The following is a 21,625-nucleotide window of genomic DNA, read 5'->3' as shown; positions in this document are numbered from 1 at the left end:
AAAAAGGAAGGAAATTCTGCAATATGCTACAACATGAATGAACCTTGAGGATATTACACTAAGTGAAATGAGCCAGTCACAAAAGGACAAATACTGTTATGATTCAACTTTATGAGGTACCTGGAGTGGTCGAATTCACAGAAACAGAAAGTAGAATGGTGGTTGCCAGGGACTGGGGACCCTGTGTTTAACGGGTTTAGCATTTCAGTTGGGAAAGAGGAAGGTTAGAGATGAATGGTGGTGATGGTCGCACAACTGCGTGAATGTCCTCAATGCCACTCCATCGTACACTTAAAAATAGTTAAAACGGTAAATTTGTGTTATGAATATTTTACAATTCTTAGAAACCCCGCATTCGCAATATATGTGTCAAGTCATTATGCTGTACACCTTAAACTTACACGGTGCCCTACATCAATTTTATCTCAAACTGAAAAAAAACCCATCCCAACGTGACGTGTGTTGTGAGAGAGGCATCCGCCTCAGGAAGAGCAGAGAAGAGCCCTCGGGACCAGAATGAGTCCCACAGGACAGGTAGAGTCAGCCAAGGGGAGAAGAGTGGGGAGGGGACTGCAGGGACCACCAGTCCATCCTGTGACAAGTCACCAATCACTTGGATTTGCTCCATCACTACAGCAATCAGTAAAGCCTTGGGACCTGGAGCCTCTGTGAACGGAGAGGGAGGGGACTAAGAGGTATGGATGAGGGCTGGGAAGTAGCCTGAGCTTTTCTAGGGAAAAGGGAGCAGCAGTGCCCCAAGCTTGGGGAAGATCTGCCCAGTACCCAGCCTGCTGGGGCTATGCCTCCCCTGCCTCTAATTACACACCTGTTGTTGAATAAACCATAGCACTTCAGCACCATGATGAAGCCCCACCAGGGCCAGTGAGGCCCCCTAAAGAGCTGCCATGATGCAGAAAATAATTTGGAACCGAAAGTCTTATCTCTCCAGCATGATCAAAAAAGCAAGATCAAAAGAAGTGGCCCTTCGCGAATGAATCCTGAACTCGGAGCTCACGTCCAACAAGAGAAAACAAGGACAAGCCCATGGACACAGCTTCCAAGCAGCAGGCAAGCCAACCTGTTTCAGAGCTGTCAACACACCGCTTGTCCCCTAGGACCTGTGGAAGGGCCCATGGGAGGCCGACCGATGACCCAAGTCCATCCTTCACTGTGCCTGGGAGCAAAGCAGGCCACCAGGCTGCTGACACAGAGCAAAGACAAAGAGGCCATAACTTTTAGAATTCAGCTGTGTTTCTTGTCTGTGCAAGAGTCACATTTCCCTGAGTTCAGCTGTATTTCTCCACCCTCCCTCCACTTTTCTGAAATGACACACCAGTTAGAACAAAGGAGAACCCAGAGCACGCTACCCTCTGATTCGGACAGGCCCGGAGGCTGGCCACAGGTCCATCCCCCCAACCGCAAAGGTTTTATTGGTAACTCCGGTAACCTAAGCTAATTTCGGCTTGGACTGATATAATTGCTCGAGGACAAGACAACTGTGTACGGGACTGCCGTGTGAAGCAAGATGACCTCCATCCAGGGGCCCTGCGACCTCTGTCAGCACAGGGTCTGAAGGCAGCTGGTGCCCGTGGTGATGGGCTCCCTCACCCATCACCAGCAAATCCCCGACAATTGTTCACCCCATTAAACTTGCAGGAGGCTCTGCCCAACAGCTGTGCTGACTCCTGCCTCCAAAGGGTGGGGCCCGGAGCCATCTGCTGCCCCCCCCCCCCGCCCCCATCCTGCCCTCCTGCTGGGCTCCCAGATGCGGTCCATCCCCTTGGTGAACAGGGAGGGGAACAGGGAGGAGGTATGACTGGAGGGCTGGGCAAAGGCCTCCACAAAGCTCAAGTTTCCATTTTTCAGACGTCAGCCTGGGCACCTGCGGACAGTCCTGTTTCAGATCCAGCCAGCCAGCGCTCTGCAGACTAGAGGGGCGGAAATTCCCCTCCCCACGAAGATGTCCAGGGGGCCGGGAGAACAGACCAGACCCAGCCTACTGTCCCCAGTCCGATTCTGAGTCACCAGTCCTCCCACTGACTTCCGTATCTGCTCTCTCTCCTGGTTTTCCTTCTACCTCTCTGGCCTCCAAGTCCTGTAAATTCTGTCTCCTCGGGATCTCTTGAAACGGTCCCCTCAAATCGATTCCCATTGCCAAAAACATGGTTCAAGCATCACCATTGCCCTCATGCAGCAGCTCCTAACTGGCCTTGCAGATGCAGCCCCCCCCCCCTTCTCCGGCTGCCCTTCAATTGGCCCCAAGAACTACCTCTCTAAAGTGCACACCTCATCATGTCCTGTCTCTGCTCCAGAGATTTCGGCTGGGCTGCCCATTGCCTTTGGGAAAAGTTACCCTTCTCAGAATGGCATTCAAGGACCTACCTGTCCTAACCTGGGATCACCTCTCGAGCTCATGTCTTACTGTGTTCCCTTGGCCGGTTCACTCCAGCCGTCCGCCCCAGGACTGGGAGTTTCTTTGCTTTTCTACCAGATCATAGTCTACTGCCACCACCACTAATAAGTCAGTGCCATCACAGTTATTCTGGACCACATTCCCCCTCAGGCTGAGGATCCAGGAGTCTGGTGCAAAATGGAGCAGAAAGTGTGGAGAGACCAGACCCTCGTTTCAGCTTTACGTCCTGTAGGGTCAGGACACTACGCCATTGGTCTCTTCCACAATCCACTCATAGAACTTTCCCTGGAGATGGCTTTGGATAATCCCATTTTCCCTGGAGGGTCTTTCCTGTTGCAATGCCAGATTAATGCAAAAAATAAAGATACACACTCTCTCACTAGTCCCTTGAAGCTGTAATTCTCCTCGTGACTAATGCGTCTGGCCTGGGAGCTGGCCGTGATGCAGGCTTCAGCTCACAAGTTACACTGATGATGGTCCAAGCTCTGATTTGGTTCAACTCCAGATGGTGAAAGTTCGAGAGAAGCACCAGGAGGGCTTGACACTTTCCTCCAAGGAGACAACAGGCATCTTCTCTGTGGATCTAGGATGTTAAAGGCACAAGCAAAAAAAAAAAAAAAAAAAAAATGGCACAAGCAGCCCCACAGTGAAGCCATCATCTATGGAGTAAATTTAAGCTTACATCACTTAAAGGATACATGCCCAGGATGACAGCTTCAAGGCATTTGATAGGCAAGGACTCCCGAGTCATTTCTTTCGCTGTTTCCATTAACCTGTAGGGTAGAGCACAGCAAAGGATCTCAGACTTATTTAATTATGCAGTCGGTCTGTGTGCCCATCCACCAGGCACGCCCATCGCCACACTAGGCAGCGTGCAGGAGTACAGAGAGAAAGGGCAGAACTTGCCTCGGAGGAGGGTCGCAAAGCACACCCGCACCTGGTGGAACTAAATTCCTAAATTCTCCACTCCTCTCGGCAAGACGTAGTTCCGGGAGATCAGTGCTTTCACTCCACAGCACCCTCCCACTAACCCAGGACACGGGTGTCACCACGGAGCAAGTGAAAAAGGCCACATAAAACAAATTTCACAGGTCTGCCCCACCCCTGAGTTAGTCTCCACCACTGAGCTTAGCTCAGCCCCACCTCCAACCCGGCCCGGGGCACCCCTACCCCTTACAGGCCAGAATATTTGAGCACCGGGATGAAGGAGAGAGAGTGGGAGAGAAAGATGACAGCTCTCAGATAGGAGCACGGTCACCTGGCCCACAGATCATGCACCACTTACCCACTCAGCGGTCTCATTTTCCTAATTTCAAAGAACTGGGTCCCTGTATGATTGTATCTGTGTGAAGTATGTAAAGGGAAAGTGACAGAAAACTCCAAAGGTCCCAGTAATCCAGCAGAGGGATTTCTCAAAGGGATGAGGAAGTGGGGGCTTTCCAGAAGGTGGCCTGTAGCCAGAAGATCGCCAACAGTATCTTCCTCCTCTCTGTCCTGCCCCAGAAATCTACTTTCTAACTTAGGCCCCAAAGCACCCTGGATCTATACAATAGCTATTTTCAATCTGCTCTGTATTTTGTTTAGTTGACTACATGTCTTAATTCACCTACTAGACTACAAGCCCTTTGAGAGTTGGGACCATTTATCATCTTTGTCTCACCCATAAAGCCTGGCACAAGCCCAACATATTCCATTTAGCAAATATGATTAAATAAATGAAGAATAAGTGAATGGATGGGTGGATAGAAGGAAGGAAGGAAGGATGGAATTGATAGAAGACTGGATGCATGGATTAATGGAAAGCTGGTTGGGTGGCTGGACAGACAGAAAGGTAGGTTGATGGATGGGTGAAAGGAAGGATGGAAGGGTTACGGATGGAAGGTGGATAGATGGTAGTAGGGTTTCTCAAGAGTGCAGACTCTGCAGCAGAGCCTACTGTGGAGATAGCACTTTCATTTCATGCCTGGACTGATATCTGACATTGATGACTAGATCTGAGAAGATGACAGCACTAACCACAAACTGCGATTTAGCTGGTTGCCCACAAGGTCTCAGGGACTGGCAAGCCCGCACCAGCTCATTCTGAAGGAGACTGGAGATTCTCAGATACCGGGCTCTCTGAGACTGGATCTTGATTTTTTTCTGAGCCTGAAGAAAAGTTGTTTTATATGTTTCTTTTTCCTGCCTCAAACAAAATCTTATAGAAAAAGTGCACATTGGGAAGGTGCTACTGAAGCATGAACCTGTAGCCCAGGCAGGAAGTATGAGGTTAGATGTGTGCCCCTACAGTGGTATGGGCAGCTGCAGAAAAGTGGCAATGATCACCTCAATGCACTGCACACCCTCCCGACAAGGGTTGGGATTCCTCTCCGGGCAAAGACGTGCTTGGCCGCTAAGACACAAACATATGTAACGATCACCTGGAGAGTTTGTTAGAAGCAGATTCTGGGCTCCATCCTTAAGAGATTCTGATTTCAGGCCATGGTCTTAGCCCCTGATGTCAGAGTCGCCCCACCTGGGACTGTCGAATTGGAGGTTCTAGGGTGAGGGCCAGGGGATGATTTTAACAAGCTCACCGTTTAGAAATTACCAGCATGAGCCATAAGAATAACCAATAACAATACAGGCTTGCCCAGATTTTTAAAAATACAATATACAAAACCCTAGAGATAAGAGAGAAAAATGAAGGGCTATGTAGCCTCACTGTGAAATGATTTTTCACTTTACCAAAGATTTCATTCAAATAGTGAGATTCCTTGTATATTTAAAGTAGCATGCAATTGGCAAAAGTTCTATTTATATGCCCAATTTTCCCCCTGTTCCTATATCTAGTTTATACATCTAGTGCATGGAGTGAGACAAACCCCTAATAAAATAATAAAAAACTACCTGACCATTCTTTCTCCGTTCCTTACAGTTATGGGCCCCTGAAAGTGAGGTGGGGAGGACAGCCTCCTGTAAACGCTGCCTGAAGAGAGAGACTTCACCCTCTGCTCCCTACACAGCAGGGCTCGGGGGTGGGGACTTCTCTTTCCAGAACCCAGTGCAAGGTCAGCACTCCAGTTGGCCAACGCTGTGAGGCTGTCAGAAGGGAAGGCAGGATTTGTCCTTTCCTGTCCCCAGCTGAGGACATCTGTGGTCAGGGCTGGCCCCAATCGGTCCCCATACCCTAGCATCAGTCACTGTATCCAGGACAAAGCAGTAGGAAGGCCCAAGGAACTAAATAAAAGGCTGGTCAGGAGGTAGAGCAAAGACGTTACTCCAATGGCCAGGTGACCTGGAGCCTGATCCCAGTAGCATGGTGGTGCTTTCCCTTCTCCAGCCCTCCCTGCAGTCACTGAACCAGCTCAGTGAACATCACAGTGGGTCAGCGAAGGGAAGAATGAAAACGCAGATCCTTCAGGACTGAGAATGGGCTGCAGCGTTTCCGGCAGAATGAGCCAATGATATGTAAAGCACATGCAAATTTGCCCCATCAGTGCATTCCCAGCGGCCAGGCTCGTCCCCTTTAATCTCCAGCCAGATGATCCTTGTGAAGGCCACGTCCTAAATAGAAGGGGGGAGCCATGCTAATTTCTGTCACCTTCTGGAACGTTCTGTGAGGAGTCTATCACATCCAGGAAGGCTCAGCTTTTGGGGTCCAGGGTTGACTCTGGCAGGAGTTTATGTTTCTGGGCCACATGGAACTCCCCACGTGCGGTCCCAGTTCAGCGATTGGCACCGACCTCAGCCTTCCGTGGGCTAGAACTGTCCGCCTGACCCCTGGAGGCTGGTGTTATCTTCTCTAATATCGCTTCAGGATTCTACGAGGAAGATGCCATGCAGGGGAGTTCACAGTCCGCGAAGTGGGAACTGAGAGGCTAATCAAGTAATCTGCCCACCCAAACGAGCTGCAGTTCTCATCGGGTAGGACCCTTCCCTTCAGGGAAAACACAGAAGTCCACAGGAAAGCTTCTTGCCTATGGCACAGAGAGGGGAGGCCTCTTCCCAGGCACGTGGGACATGTGTGCAGTGCCCCGTGAAATCCTTTCTGCTAAGCTCTGTGCCTTTAGGGAGGAAGGGCAGAGGTCAGCAGACCTCCTGAACAATGTGCTGGGGGCTAGGATGGCGGCAGCTGCCTCGGCGGGGAGTCCGATGCTGGCTTAGCTGAGATGCTCACTGACTCGCCTGGGCAAACGGCCTGTCCCACTGACATACACCTCCCTCTGTTGGCCCGGCTCCCGTCTGACTCCCATCCCTGATAAAGCACCGGCCGTGGCGAGGGGAACATCTGACCCTGCCCCTTGGTTCTTATAACATAGCTCATATGGGCGCTCAGAACAGATGTACTCCTGACTGCGAACACTGGGGGAGAAAAGGGGCCACAGACTCGCTGGTCTGCACCCAGCCTGGACCCACAGGACTTCTCAGCTCTTCTTCAAACTCACATGAGGGGAGAGGGCCCCCAGCCCAGGGCCCCATTCATTCATGCAGAATGGACCAAGGGCACCAGCCGCCAAAGGCAACGCCAGGTGGGCCTCTTGTAGAGGATGAGTGGTCAGGATCAGGGCAAAAAGTGAAAGGAAAGAAAAGGAACAGAAGACTAGGAGGGGGGCTTCCCTGGCGGTCCAGTGGTTGAGAATCCGCCTTCCAGCGCAGGGAACTCAGGTTCGAGCCCTGGTCTGGGAACTGAGATCCCACATGCCACGGAGCAACTAAGCCTGCACGCCACAACTACTGAGCCCATGCGCCCTGGAGCCCGTGCACCACAACTAGAGAGGGAAAACCTGCGTGCCACAACAAAGAGCACACGCTGCAACAAAAGATCCCGCACGCCTCAACGAAGACCCCGTGTGCCGCAACTAAGACCCGACGCAGCCATAAATAAATAAATAAACAGATATACTAAAAAAAAAGGCTAGGAAGGAACAGGGAGAAAGAAAGCTGGTACAGGAAGAGAGATGGAGGGAGCCAAGGATAACCAAGGAGGAGGAGGAGGAGAAAGAGTAGGTGGAAGGAAGTGGGGCGTGTGCTGCCCACCGTCGCTCCGCTGCCCTTTGCCGCCCCGGCCCACACCCTGCTTAAACGGAGAGGGTCTGATCATTGCAGTGACGTCCTCCAGTGTCACTTCTTCTAGACTCTCACATCGAGGCATCCCTCCGTGCCCGGCCTCGCCAACCTCAGACAGCATTTGCTGACCAGGTGGGGACAGAGCTGCCACCAGGCTTGCGATCATCATGCCTGTCCCCAGGCTGGGTCTGCTCAGACCCTGGTCGGAAGGATACTGTAGTGTCTTCATGTAGTTCTGGATTGCCTGGAGCCACTCTGGGATCGTCATCGACAGCCTGTAGTTGGGAACCTGGGGTACCGAAGGCTGCAGGGAAGTAGAGAGAGATCATTTTATCAAGGAGCTGCAGAGCTACTCCTGAAGGCAGATGGCCACGCTGGCCTGGGTACCCGTTCAACTGGTGCCTCCTGGACAAGGTCTCCCCAGACCGGCCAGTCCTCTCTCTGCGTTCCCTTGGCACATACTCCGCCCTGGGTCGCAGCGGCTCTCTATGACCCTTTCTGTGTTGTGGTATGAACACCGCCTGCCTCCCCATGGGAGCCTCAGCCCTTCTTGAGGCCAAGGACCATGTCCTATAGTGTCCCCCGCCTCCCCAGGCCTGGTCCAGGAGGGTTCAGAGGTGCTCCATTAGTCCTCACACTTCTACTGCACGAGTACACTTTTGCTGCATGGCTGGTGTCACCATTGCATGTGTCCACTCCAGGGCACCACTGAATACAAGATGAATGGCGCCCCGAAGGAATGCAACATGGTGCTACACATGCCATTGCTCTTCAACAGCACCCCCTGCAATGCCCATCACATCCATTGCCTGAGTCCAGCCCCGAGTGCACTAGGAAAGATTCCCTTCTTGCCTCGAATCTTCCCAGCTGAGTGCAGCTCCTCTCACTCATGAGCCATCTTACCCTTTGACCCCACCCGGCTGCCCAGTCTGCCTGGGCATCTCCTAGTCTGCCTCTTGGTCAACATTCACCAGCTGAGAATATGAAGTTCTAACCCCCGCTGGGAAGGGAAGGGAGCAACGGTGGGCCAGGACTGAAAAGGGGGAGGTAAGTCCCTCTTCTCGGGAATTTAGAGCTGAGACACCACCCAGCTCTGAGCAACCCTGCCAACCAGGCCAAGAGCGAGAGGAAGCAGGGGCTTCCAATCCAGTCACTCCTGGGAAGCAAGGGAGCAGTTTCTGCTTTATTTCTTCTCTGTGTTACCCAGTCCCTTAACCTCCGCCTGTCTGATGGGCGGGGGGGAGGGGCGCTGGTGACAGAGACACTCAGCCCATGTGGGTCTGTAGCTCCGGCAGGAAGGAGGACTAAGCCGCTTAGGGAGGGGCAGAAGGGGCCCGCAGGACAGATTAGTTCCACCCTCTAAGGAAACAGGGAAAGGGAGGCCCTGGGGATTTAGTACTTAGCTGATGGAAGGTGAAGCCACTGGTGAACAGACTGAGGGACAGCACTGGGCAGCCTGGCTGGGCACCAGCGCCAGACGCTGCCCACGGACGGTCCCCACTTCTGTCCCCAGCTCTGCAAGCTCAGGCCCCACAGACAAGCTGGAGGGCGAGGGGGTCCCCCAGGCCTGAAGCAGGAGGCTCCTCATACTTCTACACCTTCTGCTGCTTTTACTTAAAATAGAAGGGAACTAGTCACACATCCTATTTCACAGCCAAGGTGCAGAGCGTGTGTGTGTGTGTGTGTGTGTGTGTGTGTGTGTGTGTGTGTGTGTGTGTTCATGACTGCACGTGTGAAAGAGAGAGAATGTGAGACTGTGTGCACACACTCACACAGCTGTTCTGCAAACATTTTGTTTACAACATATCAACTCAAATCACATTCCTGTCTTGAAGAGTCATTTTTGGGAGCAAAATGTTCCCATCTGAACATCTGCTTATGCGGCCATTCCCACAACACCCCCGCCCAGCCCAGCGTCAAAATACAAAGCGCGTCCTGGTGTTTCCGATCTAGCAAACATGAGGACGCTCGTCCCTGCTTTGGGCAGTAACGTCCACGGAGCTACCCACACCTGGAATTCTGCATAAGAACGTGCCAGAGCTTTCACAGAGAAGTAAGGAAGCAGGGGGGACTGAGAACAACCATTCCTTTCGCACCTCCAGCGTTCCCAGCTCTAGGCCAGGTACAAGAGGGAGGTGGCGAACGACACAGTTTATGAAGGCAGGAGCACACCTCTACCCTGGCATGCATGGGACAACGCCCCGGAGAATCGCCAGCCACCTGAAGGATCCCCAGAGGGGATATCCTTTGGCCAAAGCCCTGAGGAAGCTGGAGTGACCTGGCTCTGAGTCAGCTTTGGGGGCCGACCACCAAGTTATTGCAACTCCCCCAAGCCCAGCGGAACCCACAAGAGCCAGATGATGGGGGGAGTCAGGCGGCAGCCGGTCCTCAGAATAGCAGCCCAGTGGCGCCCAAGGGCTTTTAAAAACAGCTGCCTGGTTACCTCAGCCCCAGGCTAAGAGTGAGTGCAGGAGCTGCAGTCACATTCCCCAAAACCCAGCTGGGGAGCCGGGCTGTGGTGGGAGAAAAGCCGAGACTGCTGAGGGGATGATGTCATCTGGCTACAGCCCACCATGCCGTCTGGGACAGCTGGCGGGGGCTCAGGCTGGGGCTCGGGCTGGGGCAGCTCCCAACCAGCACCTCGGGCTGCCAAGGCCCCACAGGATGATGGACTATAAACCAGGCAGCTCCTTGGGGTATTATTATGAGTCCTTGCTTTGTCACCTACTGCTGTGGACCCTGGGCAAGCTGCATGGCCTCTCTAAGCCTCCAGTTCCTTCCTGATAAAATAGGAGAGGAGATCACCTACTTCAAACCTTCTGAGCTGGTTGTGAGGATTCTATGACCTAATGTATAAAGCGGACAACTTGGGGCTTGGCACTCGGTGTTTTTTAAGTGTTAGCTGTGTTATCATGATTCATCAACAGTGTGTTTTCAGAGGTCTAGATGGGGGAGCCTGAATGGCCTCCACTTTTCAGTAACTGGAAAACAGAATCAGGGGGGCCTGAGCCCCCAGACACTCAACTGAGGAGCATCACCAAGATGCCTTCTCAGCCTGATGGAAGAGGATGAAAACATCCACTTCCCCTGTGGACACGTGGTGACCATGAGTTAATATCCTTAATTCATGAAGAGTTCATACAAAGTGATAAGAAAGCTCTCTAGGCCTCAATGAAAAGAAAATGGCCCCAGAAAGTGGAAGCAACCCAAGTGTCCATCAACAGATAAATGGATAAACAAAATGTAGCATATAGGCAATGGGATATTATTCAGCCTGAAAAAGGAGGGACATTCTGACACATGCTATACGTGCCAGAACTTTGAAGACCTTATGCTAAGTGAAATAATCCAGTCACAAAAGGACAAATATTAGATGATTTCTCTTATGTCAGATTCCTATAGTAGTCAAGTTCATAGAGACAGAAAGTAGAAGGGTGGTTGCCAGGGGATGAGAGGAGGGAGAAATGGGAACTCAGTGTTTAATGGGTACAAAGTTTTAGTCAGGGAAGAAGAAAAATTTCTGGAGATGGAAGGTGGTGATGGTTGCACAACAATGTGAATATATTTAATTCACAGAACTGTACACTTCAAATGGTTAAAATGGTAAATTATACGTTACCACAATTTTTTAAATGGCCGTGAAAAGACAATTCACAAAAGAAGAAATGCAAATAGGGAATAAATATTTTTTTAAAATGTTCCAGCACACTAACAATTTAAGAACTGCAAATTAAAGCCACTGCAAAATGTCATTTTTGTCCTCTCCAATTAGCAGAGATATTCTGAAATGTGGATACTCAGTGCTGGTGAGGATGCTCTCATACGGCATGATGGGAAAATTAATTGGTACAACCTTTTATGAAAAGACCAGGGCACACTCCTTTTTTTTCTCCTCCTCCCTGACTGGGGTCCTGAGAGTCTCTCCTGTTATTTTCCTGCCCCGTTTAAGCCGAGACTCCAACCTAGAATTCCCCTGGCCCTGGCCCTCTAGATTCCCTCCTGCCACCTGCATCCAGCCATCTCAAACCACAGCCCAGCTGATGATGGCAGAATCTAGGGGGCACACATCAAAACCACCCTCTCCACACAGGCACTGTGCCTACAGTTAGGGGGTGGGGTCCCTGAGGGTAGGGAATGGGGGGGAAGGAGGGGAGTGGACAGGAATACGGTTGTTCAAGAAGAAAAATGAAACAAACCACAGGCAAGCTTTTGTGGACAGGCTCTCTTTCACTCCATTCTTGCCAAATGCAATGCCCTGTCAGAAGAATGCAAGAAGGGATGTGGAAGGACACGAGTGTGTATCATCACCATGTGGAAAGAAGCGAGAAGCCAGGAAAGGAGCCAGGGAGGCATCGAGAGCCCCAGGCACCAGGAGTCTTTAACAAGAAAGTACAAAGAGAAGGCGAAGCCTTTTGCCGTCCCTGCTCTGAATATGTATTATATACACTGTGCAGGTGCCAGGCAGAAGAATTTTCTCTGGCAACCTTGGGCGGGGGGCGAGCATGGAACATCACTCTTGGGCCAAGGATGGGCCCCAGGCCCCTGCATCAGGAGCAGCCAGGAATCTGTTGATGGTGACCTGGTCCAGCGGTCACAACCTTGGGCTGAGCAGGAAGGTCGGACATATGGATGGTTTTGAACGCAGGACAGGAGAGAAAGTGCACTGCCTGTGTAAGCCAGCAGGGGGCAGGAGTGGAGCCCTGACCGCAGCAAAGTCTGGCCCCAAAGCCCTCACTCTTCTTCACTCACGCAAAGCTGAGTCCTCTAAATGTGAATTATTTCCCAATTTGGGATCAGCGTGAGAATGAGCCGCAAAAACGTGGCGTCTGCAAGAAACGGCCTGGTGTTTCCTGCTCAATCCATCTGGCTGTCTGCCCCAGGAGAGTCGGGCTCCAGCCAGTAGAGAAGCAGGAGGTGCTGTTTCCTAGGCGGCCCAGCTGTTTTTTCTGGGCCAGCCATCCTCTCTGCCCCTCCCTTCCCAACCTCTACTATCCTCCAACTGACCCGTGCTGCTTTCTTGCACTATCCCTGAAAAACCCTGGGCTTTCACCTAGTCAATTGTTAACTTCAGACTCAGTAACCACCAGGGGAGAAGGCTGCAGTCACAAATTTAGGATTGCAGAGCAGGTGACACCTGTCCCGCTTTCCCCCGTGGGGGCACCTGGATCTTTGGGCAGAAATTACCACGGCTGCTAACAAAATGTCCTGTGGCCAAAGAAAGTGTCATTCAGTCCTCCTCTTAGGCCTTTGACACCTTCCCCTGGCCACGTCTTTTGCTTCTCAGTCCACAATTCAATTGCCAAAAAAAGGTTCACCTCCCTGAAACACTCCAACCCTTCCACCACCACTCCACCACCCCCCTTCTGTACAAATTCCTCAGCAAGACACTGATCTGATTAAAGGAGAAAAGGACTTGGCCCCAGAGGAAAAAGTCTGCTGAGCTGAGTGCAGGAATAGCCCTCAAATCAGAGAGGAGTGGCTCCTGGAAACAGGAACTTCCAAAGCTCTCCCCATCCCAGGGCCTGCACAGGGGTCATGGTTTGGGGAATGCCAGGACCAGGGAGAAAGGGGATGCTGTGATGGGCGTTGAGGATGGAGAACCAAGCATTATGATGCAGTGTAAGAGAGAAATGTGAAGCTCTTTATTTAGGTGCAAAAAGCCAATGCCCATGTTCAGCCCGGGGATGCCCTGGCTTGGCAGTTTTCATGTGACCTTCCAGTTACGATGAAAGTACAATATGATATGGCCGCTATATTAAAAAAAAAAAGAAAGAAAGCTCATTTTTTAAGAACCCAGAATTCAGCCACAATAACGGACGTATCAAGTACGAGTCTCAGGAAGCAGTAATTTATGTTCTAAGCTGCTCAGGCAACATTTAGAACATTGTGCCTCTTACTGTGCTCATGTTTTCGGGGACTCACTGATGACAAACTAGCAACTGTCCTAGAAAGAGGAGGAGGAAAGTGAGCTGATCTGGGAACTATGACACATAAGAAAAGGTGAAAGGAACTACCTGTGGACAAAGACGCTTAAAGGAAGATGCAGAATAATCCAGTGCACGTGTCACACAGATGACTAGAACCTGAAGACTAATGGGTCACAACACCACGGGATTTGAGAGTTGGAAAGAACTTCACATGAAATCTGATCTACTCACATTTTATAGGTCAGAAAACTAAGGCCGGAGATTTTAAGTGAGTGACCTAGGCCACAAAGCTAGAGGTAGCACAACCAGAATTCAGTCCCTTGATTTTTTCACTTCAGGTCCTTTCCTGACTCCAAGAGAACCATCTCATAACATTCGAGGGAATTGTGAGTAGCACAGGAAGTCGACGTGTGCCGCCCTTTGGTTCTTGAGCACAAGAATCAGTGGTGGGGCTTCCCTGGTGGCGCAGTGGTTGAGAGTCCGCCTGCCGATGCAGGGGACATGGGTTCGTGCCCCGGTCCGGGAAGATCCCACATGCCGCGGAGCGGCTGGGCCCGTGAGCCATGGCCGCTGAGCCTGCGCGTCCGGAGCCTGTGCTCCGCAACGGGAGAGGCCACGGCAGTGAGAGGCCCGCGTACCGCAAAAAAAAAAAAAAAAAAAAAAGAATCAGTGGTGACATGTAACCGAGGAGGAGCTCTGTTCAGTTTCAGAGAAGAGTTTCCCAGTGACCCAATCTGGCCAGGCCTGGGAGCTGCCCTGTGAGGCGACAAGCCCCCCCATTCCCAGGAGGCCTTCAGAAAGAGGAAGGGATTCTGCTGAGAGGTACAGGATTGGTCTCTACCAACCCTGACATTGTCTGATTCCCACAGAGAGGGGGTCCCCACCCACAATGTTGGGAGAAAGATGAAGCCACAATCAGAAGTCACAATCAGGTGCTAAGGGTGCTAAATGAGAAAGGCTCACTTAAGTGAGGACAGACTCCGAAGTCAGAACTGCACTCCAGTATCAGAGCTGTTCTCAGGCTCTGAGTCCTCAAGGAGGACTCAGCAAGGGTCATTATAGCTGACATAAAAGCAGGCAAGATTCTCGCTGGGCATAACGAAGATCTCATTGACCAGCAGGGTAATAAAACACCGTAACCAACTACAGCAGGAAGCTTACAGGCTCTGTCACTTTTCCCAAGGGCACACACAGCTTTCTGGCCTGCAGGCTCAGATGCTCAGGTCACCAGATGCTCCAGGTTGGGGGATCGACCAGATGGCCTTCCAGGTCTCAGGTCTGGCATTCCTAGACCTGTCCAGGAATCTTCTTGGCCATGCCAGTGTCCCCAGGATGGATGGGAAACCATCCGCCATGCTACAACCCCCAGGCTCTGCGGCGTTTCTCCTCCAGTTTGCATTTTCGTGCTTCGTACAGCGACCGCTGCACATCTTCCTCCATCTTACTAACATTATCTCTGGCCACCAAACCCAACTGGCTCACTGGCTTCTCTCCCAGGTAGAAAGAGTTTCACTCCTGAGCCTCTTTCCCTATCCAGTGAGATTCATTCATCATGTGTACTGGAAAGTCCCTTTTAAGCCACAGTTAAAACTCTTTTTTGTCAGAGCTCAGATAAGCTGGGAAAAGAGAGAGCTGACTGTTTTGCAAGTTTCAGAGGTGAAAGTCACTGTCATAAAAAAAAAAAATTGGCAAAAAGTCTAGGAATGATTCACGCTGAGAAGTCTGACTGGTTGGCTGTAAATTCATTCACAGCCTAATAAATCATTTGCGAAGGGGGGACAGAGGAGGACCAGGAGACTCCAAAGAGGATAAGCGGGTGGGATCCCCAGGGGGCCTATGCGTTCTTGGCATCACTGGTGCTACTTGGTGGCTACAGTCTTCGTTGAAGCAGGATGTACACGGAGCTAAGTAAATGATAGAGTTTGGCTCCAGATTCAAAGAAACCTTGGCACAAGCCGACCACACAGTCCCAGGACAGCAAGCCCCCTTTCTCTCCCTCCCCCATTTCTAAGACGTCCAAGACAAACATCTCAATTAAGCAAAGGGGGTGGAGGCTGTTGCGAAAAATGAGGAGGGGAAGGGAGTCTGCAGCAGGACCAGGAAAATGGAAATTGCTACGTACAGGCAAAATGGTCCCATCACTGCCCACACCACCCCCTTCCTTCGGAGCCACTAACCTTTGCTAAGAAGGTGGCGTTCCTGATGGCGCCCACCATTTCTCCCCCCTTGGGGTGCACTTTGGCCACGTGCATCCACATGCGCTCCCAGGTGTGGCTGTCGATGGGGAAGCCGCTCTTGTTAACGTGAAACAGCACCCCGCCGTCTTTGTCCTCCTCCTCAGAGCCCCCGCTAGTAGCGAGGCTCACGGGCCGCGCGTGGCTGCTCCGGGACCGGGTGCCTTTGGCGCCTTTGGGGTGGGGGCAGCGGTGAGTGTCGGCCGCCGAGCCGGTCATGGTGGGGCAGGGGCGGGGAGGGCGGCGAGGGGCGTGTGCGCGCGGGCGCGGCACGGGGATCAGCGCCCCGCGGGGGCGGTCTTCTCCATGCTTCTGGCTGCCGCAGGACGCGCGAAGGGGCAGCGGCGGCTGGAACTCCGCTTACGGGCCGTGCCTGAAATCAGTGAGACCCAGCACATACCACGGGTAAGTAGACACCCGGAGGAACCAAGAAGGGGACCGTGGCCAAGACGGGGGTGTGGGGGCTTCGACGTGTCCCCACTTCCCTGTCCGCTCCCCCCGCGAGCGGACAGGACGCCCCCCCACCCACCAGGGAATTGCACACGAGCTTCCAGCCCTGCCATTACCTAGAAAGGCGACTTGAATTTTGCCACAAATCTTCACACCTACCTAAACCGTGGAAGGGAAAGACAAGGAGCGTGGAGGCTGCGGAGTGGACGGGGTAGGGAGAAGAAAGACAGCTCGTGCAGTGGGATGGAACAGGAGGTCCCCGCAAGGCTCCACACGTCCCTTGGTCGCCAGATGTGGCCGAGCGCCGAGCCGAGCCAGAACGTGCCGGCACGTGAGCGCCCAGGGCTGCCGCGAGAGCCCAGCGACAGCCTCGGCTTGCAAAAGCGGCCGCGTTTCTTCCAAGAAGCCCTCCCGAAGCTGGGCGGACGAGGGGCAGCCCCGGCCCCCAGGCTCCAGTGGCAGTGGCTCCACCCGCCCCCTTCCCTGAGTTCCAGCGCCAGGCACCCCGGGGAAATGGCTGCAGGCGGGGCGCGGGAAGGGCTCACCGCAGCTCCCGGACCCTACCTCTGGACGGTTGGCCTCATGGCTGCACGGCTTCTCCGGGCGGCGGGGGTGGCGGGAGCTGCTGGGGCCGCTGCGGCCGTCGCCTCATTCCATGTCCCATCCTCTAATGTTATTCTGTGACATATAAGCGAGTCACCCGGGCAGCCGCCGATGTTCCGACTGCGTCCATTGGCCACCGCAACAAAGAGGGGCGGGTCCCGGGCGCGGGACTCTACAACCCGGAGCTCCGCGACGCTCTGATTGGCTCCCGGGGTTCCCGGGCGGGAGGGGTGAAGAGTAGGGGGAGCTGGGCCGCAGCGCGAAATCCGATCGCTGTCTTGTCCTGCGAGCCCCGCGGGGCTGGAGCGTTTGTCCCTGGGACTTAAGACAGAGTTTCCCCAGGGGTCGCGGCACTGCGGGGGAAGCAACTATGGGAAGCAGAGGAGAATTAAAGCCACCCAAGAAGTGACCCTGAGGTAGAGGAGGGCTTGTCATAGGACAGCATTCCCTGAAGAAGGCTGGGCACACAGTCACCTGCCGCTACCAGGCAGTGATGGATGGTTCAGGCAGGCATGTAAACGTGACGGCACAATATTAAATCTTTTTTTTTTAATCCTACATTACAAATTCCCCAAAACTAAGAAGGGGACACAGCCATATATCCTCTGACATTAGTCATGATTAATAAAGTCCCTTTAAACCAAGCTGATATGCGACACTAAAGCCGGGGAGGTCAGCCAGGTCCCCACTGTTCTGTCACAGCTACTGAGTTATGAGAGGGTGGAGAGATGCTTCAGAGCCACTGTGAAGTGGAGACCCTCCCACACTCTCCAGGGAAACACCTTTTCCTTAAAGGCATCTTCTTCTTTTTTTTTTCTTAAAAGAAGAGCAAGGTGAGGAGGAGCACCAGACTACTGACCTGAGGTCTGGCCCTAAGTCCAGGTTTATCACTTGGCAAAGCTGTGTGATCCAGGACAAGCCATTTGCCCGTTCTGGGCCGTAGCCGCTTTATGAAAAGAGGAGAGCAGACCCTTCACTCTCCAAGGCCTGTTCTGGCTCTAAGATTCTGTGATCTTCTGACTTCCTCTTTTATGGACACTTGGAAACCTGGCCGTAATATGCTTTCTCTTTAAACTCCAGGCCAGCCTGTCAGCTTTGAGGGGAGTGAAGCAGCTGTGACAGCAATGCTAAGTTAACCTCGAATTAAGAATACTGTCATCAGGGCTTCCCTGGTGGCGCAGTGGTTGAGAGTCCGCCTGCCGATGCAGGGGACACAGGTTCGTGCCGCGGTCCGGGAAGATCCCACATGCCGCGGAGCGGCTGGGCCCGTGAGGCATGGCCGCTGAGTCTGCGCGTCCTGAGCCTGTGCTCCGCAACGGGAGAGGCCGCAACAGTGAGAGGCCCGCGTACTGCAAAAAAAAAAAAAGAATGCGGTCATCAAAGACCACTGATGACAGATCTCTATCTGGATGCTTAACCCTGGAACTTCTCTTTCAGAGGAGGGTGTGGTGAGAGGCTAGTGCTGGAGGGTAGCTGAGAGCCAGGTGTTGGGTGAGGAGACCTGGATTCTGGACCAGTCCTGCACAGCTACAGACAGAGCCCATGCCCAGGACTTTATAGATTCCATAAGGAGACTAACTTAGGTCTGGATAGACAGAGGAAATGGACCTAAGAATAATATTCAGGAAATTATCTGAATAATTCAAGTGGAACAAGCACACTTGAAGAAAACATTAGGGAATTGAAAGAGAATTATCCTCTCAATATATAATTGCCTCAGTTTTCATTTCCTGATTAGGAGAAAACATGCCTCAGAGGGTGTTTTCTCATCTCGAACATTCTTCCTCCCTTCTTTTTTCACTCATCTCTCAAATCTGTCCCCTTCTCCTTGCTTCCCCAGGGGTTTCAAGTCCCAGGTGACTAGGATTTCAGGATGCAGATCTCTATACAGAGGATGAGTATATGGCTTCACCACCCCTCAGGAGAAAACTGAGTTCTCAAAGCTCAAGTGATCAGACCAGTTGGTGAACATCGAAGAATGTCTGGCATGTTTCACTGTCCTTGGCATCGATTCCCAGTGTCGCGACTCAGGCCAAATCCAAACAACTACAATGTCCCTGTCAAACCAGGGCCTGGTTCCTGCTTTACCTGAATCAAAATCCTAGGGACCAGAGAGGATTATCGGTTCATCTTCCCGCCCCAGGCACCTCAGGACTCCTTGACAGTTGAGGGAAACGCTTTTGTTTTTCACCTCCAGTATCCCAACTATCTGTTCTCTTTTCCCTAGGAGATGAGGTGCAGTGGGAGGCAAGTGAAATGGTCTATGAAGAGAGTTGTGAGATTTGGCTAATTTTCCAAAGAGGTGGTAAGAAGCCTTGTGAAGTGAGCTGCAGTGTCCCATTGAAAGGACTGGAAAGGAGAAGGGCCCTTTTGTTCAGAATTCTTTTGCATTTGAGAATTGTGCTAATTGTGTGGACCAGCCAACTCTGTTCTTCATTTCTTTGTGTATTTTGTGTTACATGACACTCAAGTGAACACAGGCCAGACAGATTATGGGTTTTGGGGTTTGGTTGTTGTTTTCTGCTTGTTTTTAATTTTTTTAATTGAACGATAGTTGATTTACAATGTTGTATTCGTTTCAGGTGTACAGCAAAGTGATTCAGTTATATATATATACATTATTTATATATACAAATATATATATGTTCTTTTTCAGATTCTTTTCCCTTATAGATCGTTACAAAATATTGAGTCTAGGTCCTTGTTGGCTACCTATTTTATATATAGTGGTGTGTATATGCTAATCCCAAACTCATAATTTATCCCCCCACCCTTTCCCTTTGGTAACCATAGCTCAGATGGTTAGTGAGAATGACATGGCACACAGTGGGGCAGGGCCTACTTGCAACTTGAACAGGGACACATGATGACTAGCTGCCCAACCTCTGAGAGCATGGTCATGTCTATTCACTGGCATAACAACTGGTATAGCAGAGACATGTAGTGGGAAGGTTTGGAACAAGAAAAAGTGGGTTCAGATGGTATCTTATGATTCAAGTGCCAGTCGCTGGGGTCTCAAAGATAAATAACACAAAATCCTAACCCGATGATCCTATTTCTAGCTCTACCACCTGTTGATGTTAATAGCCTATTGATGGATGTATCAGACGCACCTTATGAGCCTAATCGCACTGGCTAGACCTTGCCTTCCTCCTGCCTCCGCAGCTCCCTGCACAGCCGACCACATCTGTGTAGTTCAGCCACCTAGGACTGACAGTCACTGGCCCAGTCAGGTCCCTCTAGGCGGCTGCTGCACAGCCAAGCTGGCTGACCACATGTCCGGAGCCTGTGGCTCTTCCACCACTTCTGGATCGGAAGAAATGCCACACTGCAGGGTGTGGCTTCTAAGCAGCCATCAAAGGGGAATCAGAGGGAATTAATTCCCTCTGGGGAACATTCTGACCAATGAGAAACAAGAGATGAGAGGGAGCTGAGCAAATAAACTCTCTTTCCTTCCTGCCCCCTGTGTACTGTTCCGAGTCATGATTTTCTAACACAGCCTGTCTGGAGATGTCCTGCATGGCTGAGCAGACATACCTCCTGAGTAACCTGCCAGGGCTCTTTGCGGTGGGTGGTGAAGCAGTTACCTGCGTGATAACACACCGTCTTCTCATCCTAGCCCACCTCATTCCCCTTTTCGCTCACCCTTACTGCCTTCTCAGTCAGATTTAGTCTTTGCTTCAGATACGTTTTGTAGAGAAACAGAGCTAAGACAGTTGGTTCCACAAGAGGTTCAAAAAGCAAGTCCTCAGGATGGATTTTGGGGTTGTATCTCCTAGGTGTCTGAAATCAATAGAGTCCTTTGCTAGTGATAAGAGAGATGGCAATAGCTTTGATATGCGATTGCACCCAAGCTTTCACTTGGTTAATTGGGGTGAACTGGGTGGAGAGCGAGACATTGGGAGAGCAAGTGGCTGTGGTAGTCAGTTTGGAAACAGTGCTAATGACAGGTACCAGAGACCTTGGAAACAGAAAAAGACAGGCTCAGAGCAGTTAACTACCAACTCATGGAATGCTCTGAAAACCAGAGAGCCGCTATGGCTTTAAGGGAAAGTCTTATTTCCTGAAACTGTGGGAGAGATTTATAAAATCAAGCCCAAGATCTGATCACAGGGTAGCAGAACTGCAAAAAAAAAGGACTAAACGCATGGCCTTGATAGGCAACCATGTCAAAGCAGAGCCCTGATAGGGAAAGACTGGAACCCTGAGACCTGGGATGGGCCTATCTCGGTGGATGAGCACCTTGACCCTTCAGATCCCCTGAATGTTCCTGCCCAAACCAGGTCCCCTTCTCCATGGCTGCTGCTTCTTCTCGAGACCCAGCCCCGCCACTACTGCCTCTGCCAAAACCCAGAGTCAAGTTGCAGCACAGCCCACACTGGCAGGAAAAAGTCCTCTTCCAGGGAGAAAAAGCGTACCTGCCAAAGATCTTGCGGGACTTGGCTAACATGTACTGGCAGGAACTGTAGAAATATGTGTGGGAGTGGATCTGGAAGATGTTATATTTGGGGGTTCAACAGAAAGCTCAGTTGGGAGGATCCACTGACTTGGGGATACTCACACAGAGCTCGAGATTTAATGTTTCCGCAAGGATGCTCGGAGTTTGTCCCGATAGTTTGCTGGGATGGCTCTTTGGGGCCTGGTCTCATCGATGGCCTATAGTAAGCAAAGTGGAGAAGCCAGACTTCCTTGTGTAGTGTCGAGGAATGGGCCAGAAGACTCAGGAAGGAAGGAATATTAGAAGCATTTATTATACGTGGCTCAAGAACCCACCACCTGACTAGTTCCCTGGGCCAGCCCAGAGGACGCTCCCTTCACTAAAGCAATAAAGAGCGTACTAGCAAGGAGGTTTTTGGAGCACCTGGTAGTGGCTATCCTTGTAGTCCAGGGTCGATGGGAGGGAGAAAGCTGCTGTGGAACTGAGCTCCATACTTTCCGTGGAGATGATA

The 21,625-nt window shown here is 51.7% G+C and overlaps 1 protein-coding gene across 2 annotated transcripts in view; it reads right to left on the bottom strand.

The window, feature by feature from the left end:
• VASH2 (vasohibin 2) overlaps positions 1-15,842 on the bottom strand; it is a gene marked incomplete at both ends in the record, with an annotated part of 33,862 nt that extends 18,020 nt beyond the window's left edge. Inside the window, 4 exons of one of the 2 annotated variants that reach the window (XM_082833418.1) lie at positions 3,112-3,186; positions 3,699-3,755; positions 7,678-7,766; positions 15,567-15,842. In XM_082833418.1, the coding sequence (XP_082689544.1) occupies positions 3,112-3,186; positions 3,699-3,755; positions 7,678-7,766; positions 15,567-15,842 (497 nt within the window). The remainder of the gene's footprint in view (positions 1-3,111; positions 3,187-3,698; positions 3,756-7,677; positions 7,767-15,566) is intronic. The other variant, XM_082833419.1, reaches the window with a different exon arrangement.
• Positions 15,843-21,625: the final 5,783 nt, after the last annotated feature.

The sequence above is a fragment of the Leucopleurus acutus genome, assembly GCF_964270905.1.
Source record: "Leucopleurus acutus genome assembly, chromosome: 2".
NCBI classification, from domain to species: Eukaryota; Metazoa; Chordata; class Mammalia; order Artiodactyla; family Delphinidae; genus Leucopleurus; species Leucopleurus acutus.
The sequence above is the reverse complement of the archived record's forward strand: the minus strand, read 5'-3'. Positions and strand labels throughout refer to the sequence as shown.